Source organism: Bos mutus, chromosome 22 (genome assembly GCF_027580195.1).
Source record: "Bos mutus isolate GX-2022 chromosome 22, NWIPB_WYAK_1.1, whole genome shotgun sequence".
Classification (NCBI taxonomy): domain Eukaryota; kingdom Metazoa; phylum Chordata; class Mammalia; order Artiodactyla; family Bovidae; genus Bos; species Bos mutus.
The window spans coordinates 16,480,934-16,504,663 of NC_091638.1; the positions used below are offsets into that span (position 1 = coordinate 16,480,934).

At 43.4% G+C, this 23,730-nt stretch overlaps 1 protein-coding gene across 5 annotated transcripts in view; it reads left to right on the top strand.

The window, feature by feature from the left end:
• Positions 1 to 16,981, top strand: part of TCAIM (T cell activation inhibitor, mitochondrial) — a 38,185-nt gene extending 21,204 nt beyond the window's left edge. For all 5 annotated transcript variants that reach the window (XM_070359824.1, XM_070359827.1, XM_005891085.3 and 2 more), the window contains exons 5-11: positions 45 to 297; positions 4,992 to 5,114; positions 6,427 to 6,524; positions 6,787 to 6,878; positions 10,175 to 10,407; positions 10,990 to 11,121; positions 15,057 to 16,981. In XM_070359824.1, coding sequence (XP_070215925.1) covers positions 45 to 297; positions 4,992 to 5,114; positions 6,427 to 6,524; positions 6,787 to 6,878; positions 10,175 to 10,407; positions 10,990 to 11,121; positions 15,057 to 15,297 — 1,172 coding nt within the window. In that variant the 3' untranslated portion in view covers positions 15,298 to 16,981. The remainder of the gene's footprint in view (positions 1 to 44; positions 298 to 4,991; positions 5,115 to 6,426; positions 6,525 to 6,786; positions 6,879 to 10,174; positions 10,408 to 10,989; positions 11,122 to 15,056) is intronic.
• Positions 16,982 to 23,730: the final 6,749 nt, after the last annotated feature.

The following is a 23,730-nucleotide window of genomic DNA, read 5'->3' on the forward strand; positions in this document are numbered from 1 at the left end:
AATAATCATCTGTATTAACTGTTTGGGGGAATTATATTCTCTAGGATTTCGAGCAGTCAAATTTACTTTGCACACCAGAGATCTGCTAAGCACAGTATTGTATATTCTCAACTCCTGCAGTTTATCTATTGAACATGTCCAAAGCTTGAATACTAATGTGCATTCCCAGCCTCTCAAAGAGGCCAAAAGGACATCTGACAGGCCCATCAAATGGGACAAGTCTTACTACTCCTTTACTGGATTCAAGGACCCTGATGAAGACCTCGAGCAAGTCTGGAGAACAGAAACAACCCTAACGTATGTAAGAGTTTTTACTTACCTATTGTTTATGTTTAAAATTATAGTCTAAGATCCTGGTGATCCACTGGTTAAGGCTCTGAGCTTTCACTGCAGGGGGCTCAGATGCAGTCCCTGCTTGGGGAACTGAGATCCTGCATGCTGTATGGTGAATCCAAAATAAAAAAATTTTAATTGAAAAAATAAAAATAAAAGTTTAATTTTCCAGGAAAAGTAATGCAATCAATATAGTTAACCCAGTAACCATTACAAAAAAGATATTTCATACTTCCTACTCAGAGTGGCCAGAATACTTCTAATGGTATTTGATTTTTTTTTTTTTTTTTTTTTGATACCAAACACTGAAAATTGTTTTGTTTTGAGTATGAGCTAGAAGAGAGTGTCTCAGCCTTACATGCATTGGATTCCAGCCCATGAGGCTTCTGCTCACACCGTTAAGAGGGTATTGCTCTGCTTACACCCTTAAGAGGGTATTCCTCACAGTGTGTCCAGATGAACCAAAGCTTGGGAATGTGTTACCTATACCTTTCAGTATAGAAAAAAGTGGGATTGGATAAGTCAGGGCAAAAGAGCAAGAATAAGATTTGTTGCACCATTAAGTCAAGAGGTTTAAGATAACCTATTAAAGAAATTCAGAGAAGCAATTAGCCTGTGGTTTAGTTGAGTGTTTCATGGGGTACAGTTTTGGCCTGGTGCTAAATGTGTAACCATTGTGAAAAGACTGTTCCGGGGTCCCTGAACTCAGAGTTAGTCAGCTGGCAAACTAATGAAAAAAGATTGGAACTGGGAAAAGCCAGTTCCCCAAGATAACTGCTGTTTTACTGGTTCCTTGTCCAAGCCAAGTACGATTTCCTTCCTTGTATGTAGTTCATCCAGTAAAATTCTTGAGTCTTTAATAAAAGACTCTCTTACGTTATATTATATTATACTATTAATAGAGTTTTTAAGAGTAGGGACTATGTTTTAATCATCTCTCTCTCTGATACTAATCTGCTTCACAGATTCATAAAACCTATCCAGCATTTTTATTAACACTGAATTAAAGAACCGTTAAATAAGTGTGACTGTGAAGTGCTGTAGGCGCAGTATGGAGAACTCAAGGTTTAATATGGAAATGTAAAGTAGCTTAATACAGATGATAGCAGTAGAAGTGACTCAGCAATGAATGTAAAGGGCCTGTTTTTTGGGGGGTGTTTTTTTTTTTTTGAACAGTGCCTCTGTTAATTTCACTAGTGTTGACTTAATAAAAGTATCTGCTGTTTTAGTAGGAGATACATTGTCTTAAAGGAAAATTCCTGAGTGTAGATGAGTTGTGTTACTATGAATTCTTGATTTTCTCCATAGGTGTACTTTTTTTTTAATTGATGCTCTCATGGATTCTTTACCATCTGCACCACCAGGAAAGCCCAATAATTACCAGCACTAGCTCAAATCATGTCATTTTGACTTGTCTCCTCTCAAAGAAGATAACATAAATTGAGTAAACCATTGTTTTAGAAATTGAAGTTGGTGGAAATTTAACATTCTAATTTACTGACAAAATGCAGTGTCCACTGCTATGTATCTTGTCAGACAATGAAGTAAACCCCATTATTAGCTACATAGCTTTTCTTAGTTTTGGCAAATGAAATTAATGATACAGCATTACATGTTTTAACACATTTTAGTCTTGCTTATAACAGACCTTGCAGTCCCCTTAAAACTGCTTTAATGGGGAGGAATGACTGCATGTATATGTATGGCTGAGTCCCTTCATGGTTCACCTGAAGCTGTCACATAGACCTAATGTCTACATAGACAGATAAATGCCAGCTGTAGAACCTTCATTTTTGTCTCAGGGTTTAGAAGCAAAACACAAAAATTGTTAAACTAGGCCACTTAAATTTTATACATTAAATGTAAGAATTCAAAAAATCAGGTCATGAATATATTAATCATAAGATTCTATTTCAGTCCACATTTTAAGACATTTGGTCCCAAAAGGAAACATGGTATTTGCTTCATAATTCATTTGTCTACAAATCATCCATTTTCTTACCTAATTTAAAGTAAATTAATATGTATTACTTAATAAGTGAGGGAAAATGGAAAAATTGTAATAGCTAATAATCATGACATAAAGTAAGATATTTTTACTTTTCTTATTTCTCACACACCATGCAGAAATGACAAAGTCTTTACCAATATCCTTAAAAGGGGAGTAGGAAGAATTATTAACAACTGCGCACAATTAGTGAATCAAAAATATGTGGAATGTAGGGACTCCCCTGGCGGTCCAGTGGTGAGGACTCTGCACTTCCACTGCAGGGGGCCAAGTTCACCTCTGTCCAGGAACTAAGATCCCTGCAGCGGCCAAAAAAAAAAAAAAAAACCAACGTAGGACACCTTTACTTAAGAGTGCAAGGTCCCAGGTCCTTATCCCAATGTGTAAGACATTATATGATCTCTCTCTCTCTCTGTCACACACACGCACACACACACACATCCCTCTCCAGTCTTATCTCACGCCCCACCCCACCCCCGGGCATTGTGTGATCTGGTTCATCTCACAGTTCCTGTGTACTAGCCTGGTGGGCATGCCCTTCCCTCTCACTAATCTGCCTGGGAAAACCTGATCCATCTCTCAGGTTCCAGGTCACTTACACCTGCTCTGTAGAACCTTCCAGGCAAAGTAATTCATTCTTGCTTTGTTCTCATAGAAGCTCATATATTCTCTTCTAGTTGCTTATCTCTCTACTCCTTACTAGATGTGTCTTCCTTATACTCTTAGGCCTTCAGGATAAATATTTGTCTGGTTCTGAGAGTTTCAACTTGACTTTCTTTTTTTGGCCACACCACATGTCTTTCAGGATCTTAGTTCCCCAACTAGGGATCAAACCCGTGCCCTGTGTGGAGTCCTAACCACTGGACCACCAGGGAATTCCCTCAACTTGATTAGTTTTTAAATATTGTAGATTACAACATCTAAAACCTTTAAAGTGACTATTAAAAAGAACCCAAAAAACGTTTACTTGGCAGGCATTTTTGAGATGGACAAATGAGCCTTTCTACACCATTATCATAACACCTGGACTCACTGACAGGTGTCCAGTGGGGTGTCAGATGTCCTGAGGGTGGGGCACTTTAGACCATCTTCCCCCAGCCTCCCTGGTGCTTTCTCTTTCTCAGCTGTACCCAGGGCCCACTCCACCTCCACCCAAAATATTCCTCTGGTCCTGGAGTCTGCTTGCTATTCTACCACGGCCACTCTTGCATTCCCAGGCACAACCCAGGCCCTGTTTATGCAGACCTCCCTTGAGAAAGAGAAACCCTGCGCCAGAGCCAGCATGCCTGTGCTGTGGCCGTTATAACACTGAGGGAGAGACAGCCTGAGAGCGGGGAGCGGGTGGAGCGTGCTGTTCTGCACAAGGCCACCTCGGCTGCCTGCAGCTCTGTTCTGAAAGCTGTCCCCCTCTAATCCCTCGGCAGACTTTGATGTTCATTTTCTCTTTTAAGACTTCACTGAGGTAAATGTTCTCAGAAATGCAGATTTAAGAGAACATCTTTCTACTGAGCCCATGATAGGAGAAAGATCAAGGTTGGGAGAGGTGAGACTTGAGCAGGCCGCTCAGTTGGGTGGGAAGAAACTAAGGGGCCAGCAGACCCACTTGGGAGGAGGAGGTGGGCACTGACTGGGAAGGTTTGAGCAGTGGGAGCCTTTGGACAGAGAGGTGGGCAGGGGGCAGGGTCTGCGGTGAGCAGAGAGAACTCAGGGTGCTAATAGACAGGATGAAAACCAAGGAAGAAGCTGGATCTACCCAGTTAGAATCCATAGAGTTACCTTCGCAAGTTCCTTCATCAGGAAATAGTGCCTTTTAAATGGCACCAGTGCCATTCGGTACGTCTACTGAGTTGACTTTTTCACCATCTGGCTGTACGACCACATCATTTGCTCTAGTTGGAGAAGGGGGTAGTCCTGCCCTTGTGTGGAGATGACTGATGTAAGTGAAGGCCTAGTGGAGCCTTCTGAAAAGTGTGATAAACATAAGGGAGGTTTAATTTTTTTTAACTTATTTATTTTTAATGCTTTTTAAAAATTATTATTCTTAAAAAAAAAATTATTATTCTTTATTTTTTGGCCACACTGCAGGGCATGCAGTATCTTAATCCCCAAACCCAGGATCAAACCCATGCCCCCTGCAGCAGAAGCACAGAGTCCCAACCACTTGATCACCAGGGAATTCCTAAATATTCAGCCTTTTGGGGGAAAGGGGGCTGGGACATGCAGGATTTTAAGTTCCCCAGCAAGGGATCAAACCTACACCCCCTGCTTTGGAAGCATGGAGTCTTAATCCCTGGACCACCAGAGAAGTCCTTGAAGCATCTTTGATTTTTAAAAAATCATCCCATCTCTGAAAATCTAGTAACAAGCTTGGTGTAATGAAAGTTTAATTTTTTGATAGGCTAAAGAAGTTGTCATAACTAAAATATGATTAACAGGTACTGGCGGTTCTCCAAGAAGCCTGTTTTAGAAGTAGGAGTTTACTCTAAAAGTAGACTTGGCAGGAGTACTTATAACTTGGTAAAGGTTTGATGGGAAACTCACTTTAACATTGGGACTGCTTTAAGGTAATGAACACATCTTTCAATAGTAGAAATGTTTGCATTATAGTTAGTATTGCAAGTGTACATCTCTTTTTTTTTTTTCTTTCTAGATCCTGGTTAGACAACAATGGGGAAAGTGCTGTTAAAAAGTTGAAGAATAGTTTGCCACTTAGAAAAGAACTGGATCGTTTAAAAGATGAACTGTCTCATCAATTGCAGCTGTCAGATATCAGGTAATGAAGATGAGAAAACGTGATTTATATATTAAAATAAACATGTGTTACCTATTGGTAAAGGTTTCTAACAGTTAAATATTCGCATCTTTAATTATTCTGTTCACTAAATTTTCAATTATCTTTTTATGAAACTAATCAAATGTTTAAGAAAAAAACCATTATGAATTAATTATTTAATAAGGTGAAGTAAGGCTTAGATACTGACATTTTTAGCATAATAATTTGTTTTAGCATAATAACATAATGGGCTTATAAGAAAAATATACTTTTCCATATGCATATAATGTATAAAAAAATCAGTATTTCTCCATCATATAAGTTTGGTATTTGAGTTTAAAAAGAGAAAAGAAGGACTTCCTTGATGGCTCAGCAGGTAAGGAATCCACATGCAATGCAGGAGACACAGGAAATACAGGTTTGATCCCTGGGGAGGGGAGATTCCCTGGAGAAGGAAATGGCAACCCACTTCAGTATTTTTGCCTGGAGAATTCCATGGACAGAGGGGCCTGGCGGGCTACAGTCTATAGGGTCACAAAGAGTTGGACACATCTGACTGAAAAACTAAAAAAAAAAAAAAGGGAAAGAAAAAAAAAATGTTGTATTCTTTGGTTCTATGTTATATAGCATGACTTTTTAAAATTTTTTTAATTGAGATATAGTTGATATATAGCGTTATAGTAGTTCCAAGTGTTTTACGTAATAATTCATTATTCATAGTCATTATAAAACGATCACCACAATAAGTCTAGTTGACATCTGTCATCATACATAGCTAGGAAAATTTTTTTCTTGTGATGAGAACTTTTAAGATCTACTCTTTAAAATGCATTACAGTATTATTATTAACTATAATCACCATATGACTTTTTAAAAAGTTTTCACAAACTTAGAAATTATTTGCTGAAGTTTATTATAAAATAGATTTAACAGCTACAGCCCTAAGGAGAGGGTGGTGTGATTCATTCATGGGACTCCCTGCGGTATTGTCGTCTGGCTTGGTGCTTCAACTTCTATGACCATTTTGCTGCAGCCTGTTTTGCTTTCAACCTTCATTATGAGAACTGTTTTCTTATATTGAACCAAATGACTATTTGGATACAGTAACAGCACCTTTATCCTGTGCTTGCAGAATCACATAGTACTTATATATTCTTCTATATTTAAATTGTAATTGTTGAAGATAACTCAGATTTATAAGGAAAGTGTTTACACTTGGAGCTTTCACAGGAGTCAGGCAGGTGGGGGTGAGCGTGCGCCTCCCTCTGGGGGGACACGGGTGATAACGGGCCTGTGTGCTCTGTTGGACCAGGTGGCAGAGGAGCTGGGGCATCGCCCACCGCTGCAGCCAACTACACAGTTTAGGCCGCTTAGCCCAGCAGAACTTGGAAACCCTGAAAAATGCAAAAGGTAAACAATTTCCATTCACTTCCGAAATCCATGTCCCTTAACAGCTATACAAATCTGTAAATTCTAGAAGAAAACTGTTGAAAGTCTTAGTAGATGTGACTTGATCTCAGCTGAATTGTTAGATCTCCTCTTTGAATGAAACAGTAACTTCTACCAAGTTTACTCCTGAATTGATACATGAAATGTAAGTAATTATTTGCAGAGTGCTAAAAAAATGAAGCCTCTCTGGACAGTGACCAAAGGGTTTGTGTTTTATCATCAGGATGTACAATAATATTTACAGACCGGTCCGGGATGAGTGCAGTGGGCCATGTGATGCTAGGAACAATGGATGTCCATCACCACTGGACAAAAGTAAGAAAAAGCTTAAAAGCAAAACAAACAAATAAAGATTTGTCTTCAACATACTTTTGTTTCAGAAAACTGCTAATATGTCAGCAAACTAAAAAAAACTTTGAATCATAGTTTCAGCTGTTTGCAGAGCAGATGTCTTATATTTAGTAGTTTAAATTCTTAGATGACTGATTTTTAAGTCCATTTTTATTTGGAAAATTTTACAGTCTTTTCTAAAGCACAGCCTAAAGGCCTACATTCTATTGGGCTTTTTGTTTTCTTTTAACAGATTTACTGTATATAATTGACACAATAGGCTGTGCATATTTGGTGGGTATAATTTGATGAGATATGACGTATGTAAATACCTGTGAAACCATTACCATAATCAAGAGAGTGAACACACCCATTACCCACAAAATTATGTGTATGTCCCTGTGTAAACCCTCTCCTCCATCCCACCACCTCCTCCCAAAGCAGCCACTGGTCTGCTTTCTGTGACTATAGATTAGTTTACATTTCTAGACTTGTATCTGAGTAGAATCACAGAGTATGTTGGGGAGAATCTGATTTCTTTCAGTCAGCATAATTATTTTGAGATTCATTCATGCTATTGCATGTATCAAGAATTTTTTTATTTCCCCAAAGTATTCTGTCCGGTGGATATATACCAGTTTGTTTTTCCATTCACTTATTGATGGATATTGGGTTATGTCAGCATTTGGCCACTTAAAAATAAAGCTGCTATAAACATTTATCTACAAAGTTTAAATGAACATATATTTCCTTTTCTATTGGGTAAATAACCTAAAAGTGGAACGGCCAGATGTGTTGGGGTATTTTAACTTTTCAAGAAACTGCCAATACTTCCTTTGGTGATCTTTTTATTTATTTATTTTAATCTCACTGCATGGCACGTAGGATCTTAGTTCTCTGACCAGGGATTGAACCCATGCCCCCTACATTAGAAGCATGGAGTCCCAGGCCCTGGACCACCAGGGAAGTCCCTGCTATGGTCATCTTTTTATTTTTAGCCATTCGAAGAGGTGTGTGGTCTTATTTCATTGTTGGTTTTTACATTTCTCTCATGATGAATGGCAGTGAGCATCTTTTCATGTACATCTGCCATTGTGTGAAATATCTGTTTATATCATGTATCTCACAGAAGATATTTGCAAACCACCTATCTGACAAAGTCTAACCCTAACCCTTTGTATCTAAATATACAAAGAACTCTCAAAACTCAATAGATAAAAAAATAAAACATAATTCAGTTAGAAAAGGAGCTGAAGACATGAACACACATGTCACAGAAGAGGACATACACATGACAAATAAGCTCATAAAGAACCACAGAGAAATGCAAATTAAAACTACAGTGAGGTACCACCGCACACCTGTCAGAATGGCCAAAGTGAAAAATAATGAGCACCACATGCTGGCAGGGATGCAGAGAAACTGGATCCCTCATCCATTCCTGTTGAGAATGTGAAATGGCCCAGGCACTCTGGAAACGAGTCTGGCAGTTTCTTATAATACTTATAAACACATGCTTACCATGTGGTTTGGCTGCTGCCCTCTTCCTCTTACGCAAGATACAGTCAGGATCTTGGGTGGATCTCAGGGCCATTGTGCGATATGAAAAAAGTCAATCTCACAGGATTACATGCTGTATGATTCCATTTATATAACATTCTTCAAACAATAAAACTAAAGAACAGATCAGTGGTTGCCAGGGGTCAGGAGTGCAGGGAGCAGAGGTGTTGGTGGCTATGGAAGTGCAGCTGAGGGGACCCTCGTGATGCTTCCAAGTTTGCACAGGCTTTTTTCTTCTGAAACTTTCCCATATGCAACTGACCTTCTCTGCTCTTTTTTTTTTTTAATTGAAATACATTTGATTTACAACATTGTGTTCATTTCTGGCGTACAGGAAAGTGATTCAGTCATATATACATATATGTATTCTTTTTCCTATTCTTTCTCATTATGGTTTATTACAGGATACCGAATATAGTTCCCTGTGCTCAACAGTAGGACCTTGTTGATATTTTATACAGCAGTTTATCATACTAACCCCAAACTGCTAATTTATCCTCCCACCCCACCTCCTTTTCCTTAGACAGACTCTTGTTTGTCTTCTATGTCTGAGGGTCTGTTTCTGCTTCATAAAAAAGTTTATTTCCATCATATTATTGATCCCATATATAAGTGATACCATATGGTATTTGTGGTATTTGTCTTTGTCTTACTTCGCTTAGTATAATCATCTCTGGCTCCATCCTTGTTGCTGCAAATGGCATTATTTCATTCTTTACTGTGGCCGAGTAATATCCCATTGTGTGTATATATGTACCACATCTTCTTTATCCATTCATCTGTCAGGAGACATTTAGGTTGTTTCTGTATCTTGGCTGTCGTAAATAGTGCTGCTATGAACATTGGGGTACATGTATCTTTTTTATAGTTTTTGAAGGGATTTCCATGATGTTTTCCATAGTGGCTGTGCCAGGTTACATTCACACCAACAGTGCAGGAGGGCTCCCTTTTCTGCACACCCTCTCCAGCACTTGTTATTTGTAGACTTTCTGATGGTGGCCGTTCTGACTGGTGTAAGGTGATGCCTCATTGTGATAGTTAAGATTTGCATTTCTCCAATAATTAGCAATGCATCTGACCTTCTCTAAATCCTCTTTATCTTTTATTGGTCACGTCAGATGTCCTTAGGAACCTTTGCTTAACTGTCCCTTCACCCTGATGTGGCATTTGTTACGCTGAATTCTGATTCCTGTTTTGTTTCCCTGCACCCTGACCATGAGCCCCTGACAAACAGGGGCACAAACTCTTAATCTCTACACTCCAAGGGCCCATCTTAGTGCTTTAATTCACTTACAGATGCTTCATTCAAAGTGAATTCAGTTGAACTAAAGTAAATTCTGAAGAAATAGACTTGGAGTTGAAATACATAGACTTTATTTCATTATACCTTCATTATACCATTTAATTTGTGTAAACTAAGATTTCTACCTGAATATTTACATATTGGTACTTAGGACTTATTTTTATTTGGAACGTATTTATTTTCTTTTGCAATCCCTTCAGTTCCTATCTAAAAGTCCCTAAGATTTACAGTGGTTTGTTTTGAATATTAATATTTACAGCATTCCATAGTCTTTTTCTTATCACTTACTTGAACTTTCCCTATAGGAAAAAAATTTTCTTGTTAGAATTTCTCATACCATTGATTGGAGTCCTAAATTTGGACTCTTAAAGTAACAAAACTAAATATTCCTTCCTTTTCCTTTTTTTAAATACTGTAGCTTTTTGAAAGATTACCGAGTTATTTTGACCTGCAGAGGAGGCTGACACATTTGGAGGACCAAATAAGCTATCTTCTCGGCGGCATCCAAGTTGTTTATATTGAAGAATTACAGCCAGTGTTGACACTTGAAGAATATTACTCTCTTCTTGACGTGTTCTATAATAGACTCTTGAAAAGTCGAATACCTTTTCACCCTCGAAGTCTGCGTGGTTTACAAATGATCCTTAACAGGTAAGTATCTAAAACAATTACTTTCATTCATTTACTCATACCGCTTGTATATGTATTGGATGAAATTGTTTTGTATTTCCGTGTGTGATTCTTAGGAGTTAAAGAAAGGAATGTTACTACCTCCATTGGCAACACTTTTTACACATGAGAAAAGTCAATATGAGAGGATTAGAAAGATTGAGTTTCTTGAACATTCTGTAAATACCTTGCCACTTACAGGGCAAGTCAGTCCTGTGGAAAACTATAGGATTAAACCAATGTGAAATCAGCAGTGTGCACTTCCGGCACTGTGCTTGGAACTTAAATGCATTCTCTCTCTTTAGCTCTCAGAACCTCACCATGGAGTGGGTTTCTGCCCCCGTCTTACAGATGAGGAAGGCCACAGGAAGGATGTGGTCATCCTGATAAAATGTGTCTCTTTGGGGACAGCAAAACTTCAAGGCAGTTTTGCTCTACCTTTAAGGTGTATTTTCTTAATGAATTCCTTTTCCATTAATCAGACTAATAAAACCATTCCTCAGGGATGGAACTTACGGGATGGAGAGATGGCTGATTTTTCCTTTTATGTATCCTTTATTACAGTGACAGATATGCCCCAAGCCTGCATGAACTCGGGCATTTTAACATCCCAGTCCTTTGTGATCCAGCGAACCTCCAGTGGTTTATTCTCACCAAAGCCCAGCAGGCAAGAGAGAACATGAAGAAGAGAGAAGAGTGAGTACTCTCAGCCCTCTTCCTGTCTTACCATTCTAATCTCGTCTAATACTGAAAAATATTTAGGTATTCAGAAAGGTGGGGTGGAGGGATAAATTAGGGGGCTGGAGTTAACGTATACATTAGTTTACGTATGAAATAGATCATTAACACACACCTACTATACAGCACTGGGAACTCTACTCAACACTCAGTAATAACGTATATGGGAAAAGAACCCAAAAAAAATAAGGTGTATGTGTATGTAAAACGGAATCAACTTGTGTGACATAATAGAAACACATTGTAAATAAACTATACTCCAGTAGAAAATACGAATTCCATGGTAAGAGAAAATACAAATGCCTATCCTCGACCCCTCTATCCTGATGGGCTACGCTGCTGTCACATCCCATGGGCCTGAGCGGCCGTGGGTCCCCAGGGTAGACTGTTCCTGGCTGGGGGAGGTGGGAGGATGGGTATGTAAATGAGCCCTTCCCGGGATCTGCAGGGCCCAACCTTCAGATCCAGGCTGGCCCTCCTCCACCCACACTAAGCCTACTGTTGCCCACGAATGCTGGACGGCTCTGTGCTGGAAGAGCTGTGGAAAGTCACCCTGTCTCCATGTTGCCTGGTGGTAGGGCTTCCACATCCAAGCTCCTTCCTTAGAGTCGCTCCACCTACACAGGACAGCAGCCTCAGCATCAGCGATTTGCTGGGGGTAAGATTTGTTCGGAGAGTGATAGGTAAAGGAAAAAAAGTAATGGGACACAAGCCCTTCCGTGTTGGTTCAGGCACTTTCCACTCCAATTTAGAATCTAGAAACACAACTTCTAGGGCTCTGGTTGCCCGAGGAAGCAGGATTGGGTGTGAAAAATGCTGCGGCCTTGTGTGGCCACTTCTTATAACAACAGCTTCCAACCAGTGCTGATGGACACTTAATATGCACAAGGCCTACAGGGCTGTAAATGACACCTGCCTTCAAGAAATGTCCTGCAGTAGGTAGTTGAAAGAGGTGGCAAAACAGGGCAGACTTTCAAGAACCCAGTCTCAAACTGTTTAAGAAAAAAGTACATGAAAAGATGCTGAACATCGCAAAATACTAGAGAAAAGCAAATCAGAACTACAACAAGGTATCTCCTCGCACCTGTCAGAATGGCCATCATCAAAACACCTACAAACCACAAATGCTGGAGAGAATGTGGAGTAAAAGGAAACCTCCTCCACCCACCATTGGTGGGAATGGACATTGGTAACAGCCGCTGTGGAGAACAGTATGGAGGTTCTTTAAAAAGTAAAGCTAGAGCTAGCATATGATCCAACAGCGCCACTCCTGGAATCACCCAGAAGCAGCCTACGTATCCAGAGAAAACCATCCTTCAAAAAGGAATGAACGCACCCCAGCGTTCATTGCAGCACTGTTTACAATAGCCAAAACATGGAGGCCACCAAAATGTCCCATCGATAGAGGAATGGATAAAGAAGATGCAGTACATGTAGCAATAGAATATTACTCAGACATAAAAGACAATGAAATAATACCATCTGCAGCAACATGGATGACTTAGAGATGATCAGAGAAAGTGAAGTAAGTCAGAGAGACAAAGACAAGTATCATAGGCTATCAGGTGGAATCTGATAATCAGGTGGAATCTAAAAATTGATACAAATAAAGTAATTTACAAAACAGACTCATAGACCTAGAGTATAAAGTTATGGCAAAAGGGAAAGGAGAAGGAGTACGTCAAGGCTGTGTATTGTCACCCTGCTTATTTAACTTCTATGCAGATTACATCATGAGAAACGCTGGGCTGGAAGAAGCACAAGCTGGAATCAAGATTGCCCGGAGAAATATCAATAACCTCAGATATGCAGATGACACCACCCTTATGGCAGAAAGTGAAGAGGAACTAAAAAGCCTCTTGATGAAAGTGAAAGAGGAGAGAGAAAAAGTTGGCTTAAAACTCAACATTCAGAAAATGAAGATCATGGCATCTGGTCCCGTCACTTCATGGGAAATAGATGGGGAAACAGTGGAAACAGTGGCAGACTTTATTTTTTTGGGCTCCAAAATCACTGTAGATGGTGATTGCAGCCATGAAATTAAAAGACGCTTACTCCTTGGAAGGAAAGTTATGACCAACCTAGATAGCATATTGAAAAGCAGAGACATTACTTTGCCAACAAAGGTCCATCTAGTCAAGGCTATGGTTTTTCCAGGGGTCATGTATGGATGTGAGAGTTGGACTGTGAAGAAAGCTGAGCGCTGAAGAATTGATGCTTTTGAACTGTGGTGTTGGAGAAGACTCTTGAGAGTCCCTTGGACTGCAAGGAGATCCAACCAGTCCATTCTAAAGGAGATCAGTCCTGGGTGTTCTTTGGAAAGACTGATGCTAAAGCTGAAATTCCAATACTTTGGCCACCGCATGCAAAGAGTTGACTCATTGGAAAAGACTGATGCTGGGAGGGATTGGGGGCAGGAGGAGAAGGGGACGACAGAGGATGAGATGGCTGGATGGCATCACCGACTCGATGGACATGAGTTTGAGTGAACTCCGGGAGTTGGTGATGGACAGGGAGGCCTGGCGTGCTACAATTCATGGGGTCCCAAAGAGTTGGACACGACTGAGTGACTGAACTGAACTGAAGGGAGAGGATAAATTAGGTGGTTAGGATTAAGATATACACACTAATTTATATAATTAACAAGGACCTAATGTAGAGCACAATACTCAACACTCTTTGTCATAAGCTATCTGGGGAAATTATCCAAAAAGAGTAGATACAAGTGTATGTATAACTAGGTTTAGTTGCCCTGTAGCTGCTGGAAACACAACATTGTAAATCAAGTATACTCCAAAGATTTTTTTTTTTAATTTTATTTTTAAACTTTACAATATTGTGTTAGTTTTGCCAAATATCGAAATGAATCCGCCACAGGTATACACGTGTTCCCCATCCTGAACCCTCCTCCTTCCCCATACCCTCCCTCTGGGTCGTCCCAGTGCACCAGCCCCAAGCATCCAGTATCATGCATCGAACCTGGACTGGCGACTCGTTTCATACATGATATTATACATGTTTCAATGCCATTTTCCCAAATCTCCCCACCCTCTCCCTCTCCCACAGAGTCCATAAGACTGTTCTATACATCAGTGTCTCTTGCTGTCTCGTACACAGGGTTACTGTTACCATCTTTCTAAATTCCATATATATGTGTTAGTATACTGTATTGGTGTTTTTCTTTCTGGCTTAGTTCACTCTGTATAATAGGCTCCAGTTTCATCCACCTCATTAGAACTGATTCAAATGTATTCTTTTTAATGGCTGAGTAATACTCCATTGTGTATATGTACCACAGCTTTCTTATCCATTCATCTGCTGATAGACATCTAGGTTGCTTCCATGTCCTGGCTATTATAAACAGTGCTGCGATGAACATTGGGGTACACGTGCCTCTTTCCCTTCTGGTTTCCTCAGTGTGTATGCCCAGCAGTGGGATTGCTGGATCATAAGGTAGTTTTATTTCCAGTTTGTTAAGGAATCTCCACACTGTTCTCCATAGTGGCTGTACTAGTTTGCATTCCCACCAGCAGTGTAAGAGGGTTCCCTTTTCTCCACACCCTCTCCAGTATTTATTGCTTGAAGACTTTTGGATCGCAGCCATTCTGACTAAGAAATGGGAATTCCCTGGTGTCCACTGGCTGAGACTGTGTGCCCTCAATGCAGGGGGCCCAGGTTCGATCCCTGGTTGGGGAACAAGATCCCACATGCCCCAGCTAAGACCCAGTGCAGTCAAATAAGTAAATATTCAAAAAAAAAAAAATGGGAGGACCATTTTCAGTGTTGAGAGTAGAAACTAACAGCCCAATATATGAAAAATGTGTTCTACATTTTATGTTGTTTTATTTGGTTATAGCTTGTAGCAATTGTATGTTTTGTTTTTGACATAACAGGTTGAAAGTCATTGAAAATGAATTGATGCAGGCTTCCACGAAGAAATTCTGTCTGGAAAAGTTTTACAAGGAGCCCAGCGTTTCTAGTATACAAATGGTGGATTGCTGTAAGAGACTTCTAGAACAATCGCTGCCTTACCTACAAGGGATGCACCTTTGCATTTCACATTTCTACTCTGTCATGCAGGATGGAGACCTTTGTATTCCTTGGAATTGGAAGAATGGAGAAGCCATTAAATAACACAGAAATCTATATTATTTTTTAAAGAGATAAGAAACTGTTATACTTATTTAAAATCCACAACTTGATATAACAGTATTATTTACATGTTACAGGAACAGCGTTTCTAATTGCTGCTTTGGAAGTAGACTTTTTAAATTAATTTCTATTAGGAAACTTGTTTTTAAAAGGTTTTACCTGCCAATGGTTTCTTATTCCCCCCCAGATAGTGTTTATCTGATTGGCAGAAAAGATGTTGGAAAGAATGTATTTGTAGTGGTATGAAAATGGAGGATTCTACCTCCATGAAAGAGAGAGAGAGGTTCTTTTTTTTTATATGAGTGGACACTGGTAAGTATAAACAGGTCTCGTTCAGTATAGCTCTGAAGTCGTGGAACTCATTTCCACATGCAGCAGTTCAGCGTGCAACTTAATGATTGTGTCACATGGTATCAGTACACACACCTGACTTTGTAGCCAATCATCACCTCTTGAGTCCAAAACAGGCGACATGGGCAGCACAAACGCATGAGCCAAATCTTGCCTAAAGACAGAGTCGATGGGAAAAAGTCGTTGCGTGAATATACGATATTGCCGTTACCATAAGCCATCTGCAACAGTTTGTTAAAGCACCGAGTCCCTTCTCTGTTCTCCTGACACTACCACAACATTGTTAATCGGCTGTACCCCAATACAAAATAAAAAGTTTGTTACAAATAAAGTTTTCCTACCCGTTAAGATACTGTAACTGTCGGCAGCCTGTAACCAAAAGACAGTGAACTTTTTTTGAATCATTGAATGAGGTGATTGATTTGTTTTCATGGACAGACACTACCCAGAAAAATGCTTGTGTCTCAAAGAGTACCACCAAGTAGGGTCCAGTTTAAAATGATTCAGACCACTCAGGATCTGTCACCCTCTCAACCCTGGTCTTCCAGTGGCTGGAACACAGATCGAAATGCCCGAGTCACCTCCTGTCCACAGTTGCGTGGACTTCGCTGAACCCATAACCCAGGCCCAAGCTCTGTAGACACAGGGCTCCTCTGCAGATATTTCCCTTAGGATAATATTTTTTTACCAGATCCCAAACCTCTTCTGCTTATTTCTCAAAAGGACTAGGTGAATCCAGGTCTGTAACACCCATTTTTGAGGCTCTTGCTGCCAAGAAATAAAGGAAATTTTCCATAGAGTATTAGGCAAAGAGATGTTAAAATCGATTCTAGAAATATGTTTTAAATTTATCTAAAGTTGATTATTTGAACGGTTAAAGTACACATGTGTGTTTGAATAAGTATTGATTTGTATTTAGTATAGTTTGTGCATACCACCCCTTTTAACCTGTGCCTAACAACCGTACTTATTTTTTTTTCTAATGTAAAAATGTTGCTGCCTATGAAAGTTTTTCAGAACCAAATAATAGGAGTGAAACATTCTTCAGAGGTTACGCAGGAAGATTACTGGAGGGACTTTAGTGGTGGCACAGTGGTTAGGGCTCAGTGCTTTCACCACTGAGGGCACAGGTTCCATCCCTGGTTGGGGAGCTAAGATCTAGTGAACTGCATGGCCAAAAAATTTTTTAAAAAATGGGAAAAATAAGTTCGGATTATGCCATTTCTAAGATCAGCTAATACAGAATCCTCAGTAATATGTTTTGAATTGCACTTTGTCTCAGAAGTGTTACATAATAAATAATACGTTAACCAGATCATCGCTTTCTCATTATTCATTAATAGTTCACAACTATTTCAACATAAAGGAATTTACCAAAAAAACCATTGCCTGTTTATGCCTGTTTGACTTCCTCTCCCAATCTAACAAAAAAGTTCTGGAAAATTCTCTCCCGCCACTGAAAGCTAGGACAGGATCAGACCCCTCTAACCTTGAATCCTCAGCTCTCCATAGGGACCTGAGCCCTGAGCTCGTCCAGGGGTGCACCCTCTGCCCGGGCCGTCCCCTCAGGGAAGTGTTCATGAGGCACATGACTGCTGTCCACAGGCCCTGCTTCTTCCTCTCTCTCCTCAAATCCTCCTCCTCCAGGCAGCCTCCCCGAGTCATGAGAGGGCTGTGGCCCTTGAGGCGTGGACAGTTGGGCAAGAGGAACCATGGCTGCCTCAGGAGCCAGCTCACCTTTGGAAACTGCTAACCCTTGGCCTCAGTCTCCCATCTGTTAAAGGAGGCCCAGGGCATGTTCTTGGAGCTCCTTCTTACCCTGAGTCTGACCCTGGAAAAGAGCTCTCCCTTGGATGGTCCTTGGCCACCAGCCCAGGTGCCTCTTGCTCCTTAGCAGTTGGAAGAGGAGGAGGAAGTGGAGCTACCAGTGGCCAGAGCAGACCTAAGTTGACATCAGGGGACCCTCTTCCCCCCTACATCCCAGCTACTGCAACCTGGTTCTACTGGTCACTCCAAACCCTTCCCTGTTACAGAGCACTTTAGGGACTTTTTTCTAAGCTGACGTGTTTCATACAGGGAAACTATAGGGTGAAGACTTGGCACCAGGCCCTTCTGTCTGCAGCAGGCAGGAGACGTGGGATTAGAACCCAGGCACCCCAAGCGCTGTGAGGCATCCACATGGGCAGGAGCACCCCCAGCTCTGGGAGCGTCCACCCCCAGGTCAGCACCAGGCGTTGGCAGGACCCCCACACGTCCAGCAATACGACGGTCCTGTGAGGGTGGACAACCTTGGGGTCAGTCGTGTCAGTCCTGGCCACAACGGTGCACACAGATCAGTGGGGGGTCAGGGCTGACTTTACCTGGCCCTGGGTGACCATTGTGAGGACCAGGAGAGGTGGTGCCCCTCTGCTCCTCCTGGGTGACCTGGCAGTGGCCTGGGCCTTGCCCCTCCGTCCAAACTGCTCAGGCAGCCCCCACTGTCCCTGCTTTACCTGGTCCAGGCCGTGCACTGGGCCCCACCAGTGGCTATAAGTGTCGTTCTGGAAGCAACATCTGTGTACGTCTGCCCCAAAGTCCACCACAGTAGCTCATGCCAGGGGAGCTGGCTCAGCACAGGGCGTGGCCACGCAGGAAGGAGCCATTGGATTTCATCCTCAGAGTCTTCTCTGAGGAGGTCAGTTTTTCTTTCTGTCACCACCTCAGGCACTGGCCTAGACCAGGTGTCAGCAGGCATAAGGCAGGGTTTCCAGGTGAGCAGGACAAACAGCAGGAAGGCATCAGAAGGTGTGACAGAGAGGCACGACACCACCCATGTAGACAGCGGCCCTGGGAACTCGCTTTATCTGCACCTACAAGACAAGTAGGATGAATGAAGGGGGAAGAAAGGACAGGACTTGCACCCCTAGGAGAAACCTGTGGAAGAGGAAAGGTTCCCTCACTCTGGGAAGCCCCTTCACTGGCAGGGAGATCAGTTGGGACCGCAAAGGAGTTTGAGGCTTAGAGGAGAGCAGAACAGCCAACATGTGGCAGGCAGGACAGAGAGACCGATCAGCAGGCGGTCCTGGCCACCTCTGCACTCCCCAACCCAAGTCACGCATCTACTGTTGCACACGGGGGCTGAGGTGCAGAAACTCCGTCTTCAGCAGACAGACCCGGGGAGAGGGCTGGGGTTTGCTGCCTGCTGACACTAGAATATGGTCTGGGCCACAATTCGGGGTGCAGAGGACAGAGCCCGAGTCTGCCATAGAAGCCTCACTGTTAACACACGCGCGAAGAGAGGGGCGCGTCCCCACATCAGCCTCACTCACGCTCCGTGTGCTCAGTGGGCACAGCTCTGCTGCCAGCAGCTCTGGGAGCACTGGAGCCAGCAGGCTGCCCACACGTGGAGGCGGGGCTGAAATCTGAGCCAGTTCCCAGGGGCTGTTTGTCTTTGTAGGCACAGCGACTGTGGGACATTCCTGGTGCTCCCATGCTGGGGCGGGTCCCACACTAGCAGCAGCGGGCTTTGCGGGCGCACACCCAGAGGAGAGCAGATTCTGGGCTTATTCCATAGCTCCCACAGCAGGTCCGGTGCCAGACTTGAGCACATCTGCACCTGCAGTTTTACAACCACAGTGCCTGAGAAACACCTGGGCCAACTGTTAGTGTTCCCATGAGTGAGAACGGGCAGTCCCACGAATGAGGCGGGGCTGAGGGCAGTGCCAACAACATGTACTTTGTGAGCAGGCACGACGGATGATGGGCGACACTGTGGAGACACTTCCCAGTGGACACATCTGCAGAGGAGTATTCAGCAGCTCCTCTCTCAGCAGGCTCAGACGGTTAGAGAGTCTGCCTGCAGGGCGGGAGACCGGGTTTGATCCCTGGGTCCGGAAGATAGATCCTTGGAGAAGGGAATGGCAACCCACTCCAGTATTCTTGCCTGGGAAATTCCATGGCCGGAGGAGCCTGGTGGGCTATAGTCCATGGGGTCGCAAAGAGTCGGACATGACTGATCGACTGACTCACACACTCCCAGCAGGAGCATTCCAGCCCCACCTCCCTCACACCACAGCTTAGAACCAGACCTGGAGGCCTCTGTCCTAACAAATAGGAAGCAGATCCTGCTCCCGGACAGGGCCGTGACAACCACAGAGCAAAAAGGAGGCCCCACTCCACATCCAGGGCAGGCTCCAGTCATTGTACCACCAACCACAACCACACCTCCTATCCGGGGGATGATGGCTAGCACACACTGAGGAAAGATGCGACAGGCAGACATACTAAAAACAGTGCTCACGCCAAAAATATTAGACTCACACAGGCTACGCAGGGATGGGCCCACATAAAAACAGCCCTTCAAGACCAGAGTAGATAACTGGTATTTCTTAATTCACAGAGACAAGTAGGAAGGAAAAGGAAGAAACTAAGAACTAAACTGATTAAAAGAACAAGAGAATTTCCCTGAAAGACCAAATGATGCAAGAGACCTCTCCGATCTCAAGAGATCCCGAGATCAAAAAGGAGGTCATAGAGGTCATAAAAATACTGAAGGAATTAAGAAAAGCCATCAGTAGAAATGCAGATCACTGTAACAAGGAAATAGAAACTAGAAGCCCCTGCCTTCACAGTTCTGTGATCCTCACTCCACTCTGACTTGAGAACCACCCACAAATCTTTTTTTTTTTTTTTTTTGGTCATGTTGCTGAATCTTAGTTCCCTGACCAGGGATGGAACCTGTACCCCCTGCTGTGGAAGTGAGGAGTCCTAACCACTGGACCACCAGTGAACTGCTCCACCCACAGATCTCTATTTTTCCTTCCCCCATTTCATGTCCCACACGTGCACACACACACACTAGCCCATAGTGCAGACCTTGGGTGAAGTATGTGGTCTTGTTAATTGTAGGCCCTTGCTTGAAAGAGGTGTGGGGATAACGGTTACACTCACTGCTGGCTAACTTTCCAGATTAGACACCCTATGGACAGTCAGACCAACCTGGACAGGAAATTTCTGCCAAGCTTTTGTCACATGAACACGGTCAGCAGAAGAGGCCCTGCTAGGTCATGAAGCAAAAGACCAAGCCATGCTATATGCTCCAAGGGCTCTGGGTGGTTTGTCCACAGGATGAATAATAGTCACTGTTCCCCTGGGGACTCTGCTGGTATAGACAGAGCCCTGGTCCCTTCCCAGGCTGAGCTTGAACCTCTCTGGGCATCCCTGGGACACTTGCTGGGACTCTTGAGGGCTAGATAGAGTGAGGCTAAGAAGCTCCTGCAAAGTCAGGACTAGGGGCCTGGCCACAACTCTGCCTGAAAGGCCAGCACCCCTAACCATGACAACGAGGTCTTTGTCAAGGCCATCCATCAGGGATCCTGGAGACTGTACACTGGTCATCCCCCCCAACCCTGTGGAGCTCATGGCCCCTGCCCTCTGCCACACTCAGCCATGCCCTTGGCATCAGCTGACCCCACCTGAGACCTGACCTCCAGGCCTTGTGTCCTGGGGCCTCACCCAGTCCTGGTTTCTGGGGACACAGTCACAGACTGTGCAGTTGAGCAGACGTGCAGACAGGCTGGCTCACTCCCACATCACACGGAAGGGAAACTGAGGGCAAGAGAGGTGGGGTCCTGGCAGTATCAGAGGGTCATTGGCCAGAGGATCGAGGCTGGATCCCAGGCCTTTCTTCTCCAGCCCAGAGAACTGGGGTTTCCTGGGGTCCTCAGGCTGGGACAAGGTGTTTCAGAGCCTCCACTTACCACCTCCTGCCCAGCATGATCATGTCAGTAAGCAGGAGTCACTCCACTCCTGCGAGGGCCCAGAGGCTGCCCATTGTCCCACCAGAGCATCGCCCAGCCCCTATTCCAACTGGGGAGGCTCTTTGCCCAAAGTCTCCCTGGCCCCAGGCTGCCCCCCACCACCCAGATCCAGTTCTAACTCCTTTCTGATCAGAGCCCAGGCTGGTCCTCAATGCAGCCCCAAAGCCCCAGTGGCCCTAGATCGTGCCCAAAGACACCAGGCCTTCGAGTCCCACTCAGCCCGGCTTGTTCCTATCTCAGCCAAGGCGGGGATCCTTCAGGCTCTGACTGGGAACTAGGCATATTACTCTGCAGCTGAGAGTAGAACCAAATTCTTGAATCCCAGAGTTAAAAATACCAAGATGTCTTGAGAGGTAAAGGAAGTTCTTAAAAAAAAAAAAAAGTGTTAAAATCGAAGTTAAATTTATATGGGGTTTGAAAGCACTGGGCATATTCTTATAAGAACTCTGCCAAGGGTCCTTAGTGCTTCTAGGGGAGGCAGGCCGGTCTTTTATGGCGTGAAGGAGTACTGGTGCCAGGCGACAATAGAAGCAAGGTCCTTAGAGGGCGTGGTCAGGCGTATTTGCTCAGGCTCAAAAGGAAAATCGCTTATTCCCAGTAAGGATGTTTTTCAGCTTGCAGGTGAAGCCCCAGGGCGTTGAAGGGCTGGGAGGAAAGGCAGAGGTTTGCGGCAGAAGGGCTGGCCCAAGGGGGCTGAACGGTGGCCGAGCGCCTCCTGGCGGTGAGATGGTGACAGGAACTGCAGAGAACGGCGAGGCGCTCAGGACTCCATCTTTGGCCAGGAGATAGGGCGGCGGAGCTGGGAAGGAGTTTCGGGAGCCAACGTCTTTCAGTGCAGCTTTAGGAGGGGGTGGAGGGGCGGCCTTCTGCGCAAGTGTGCCGGCCGCGCCCTGGGTGCTGGGAGGAGCACCCTGCACGGTCCCGCGCTGAGATCTGGGTCCCTCTCCTGGCTTCTGGAGAGGAGCTGGCAACGTTGCGGGTGCGTCTGTCTTCTGCTGGGGGTAGGTGATTTCTCCAGTTACCTCGTTTATCCAGAAAAATGTATCTAGAGTTTTCTTCCCGTGTCCAAATTGACTCTTTGACATAGCTACAAAGGAGAAAATGGAGACAACACGGGAGCGTCCTCAGTCTTCCATACCGAGGACGGAGGGCTCCACCTACAGCATCAAAGGGAACCATCAGCCACTGGGCTTCTATAAACCACCTGTGCTAGCCCTCTGTCATCCAATATGCTCCAGAAATCTTTCCAGGACCAAGAATAGACCTACCTGGCGGCTCCAATGAATTCTAGGACCTTTTTTTTTTTTTTTGGTAGTACCCGTGGGTCTTATGGGATCTTAATCCCCAGACCAAGGATTGAACTCCTGCCTAGCAATGAAAGCACAGAGCCCTAACCACTGGACCACAGGGACTTTTCTAGGTTCTTTTGTTTCTTAACTAGCTTTTCAAATTTTAAAATTTTAATGAAGTATACTAAAAAGTATACTTTGGGGGCTTTCCTGGTCCAGTGGTTAAGAATCCGCCTGCCAATTCAGGGCACACCGGTTCAATCCTTGATCCTGGAAGATCCCATATGCTGCGGGGCAACTAAACCTGCAAGCCACAACTACTGAGCTTGTGCTCTGCACCAAGAGAAGTCACAGCAATGAAAAACCCATGCACTGCAGTGAAGAGTAAACCCCAGTCACCACAACCAGAGAAAGCCCACAGCAAGGAAGACCCAGTGCAGTCAAAAAGAAATATATAAAAATAAATCTTTTTTTAAAAAAAGTATACATCTTTATCTAGTTCAGATATACTTGTGTGTGTATATGTTTGTGTGAATGCATGCATGTGTTTGTGTGTGAATGAATAGTAACAGTTTCATAATGTCAATGGTTATGTGCCATGGTCTCTGATATTTTCTATGCAATTGGGTTCCCCCATAATCTTTAAGAAAATGCTCCTTGCCATTCCTGAAACTTATTTTATAAAGGAAGCAACAATGATTAAAGAATGATAGCTTCAAAAATGCTATCTTAGATTAACAAGAGAATGGAGTATGTTGGACCTTCTACAAAAAAAAAAAAAAATTACTCTTACAAATTTTACAAACACATGACCATGTGTAGTCAGTGGAAAGGCCCCCTAAAGATGTCCTTGCCCTAATCACCGGAACCTGTGATTATGTTTTATTATATGGCCAAGGTAACTTTGCAGATGTAATTAAAATTATGGACCTAAATCTAGGGCATACTATCCTGTATCACCTGGGTGCCCCAACCTA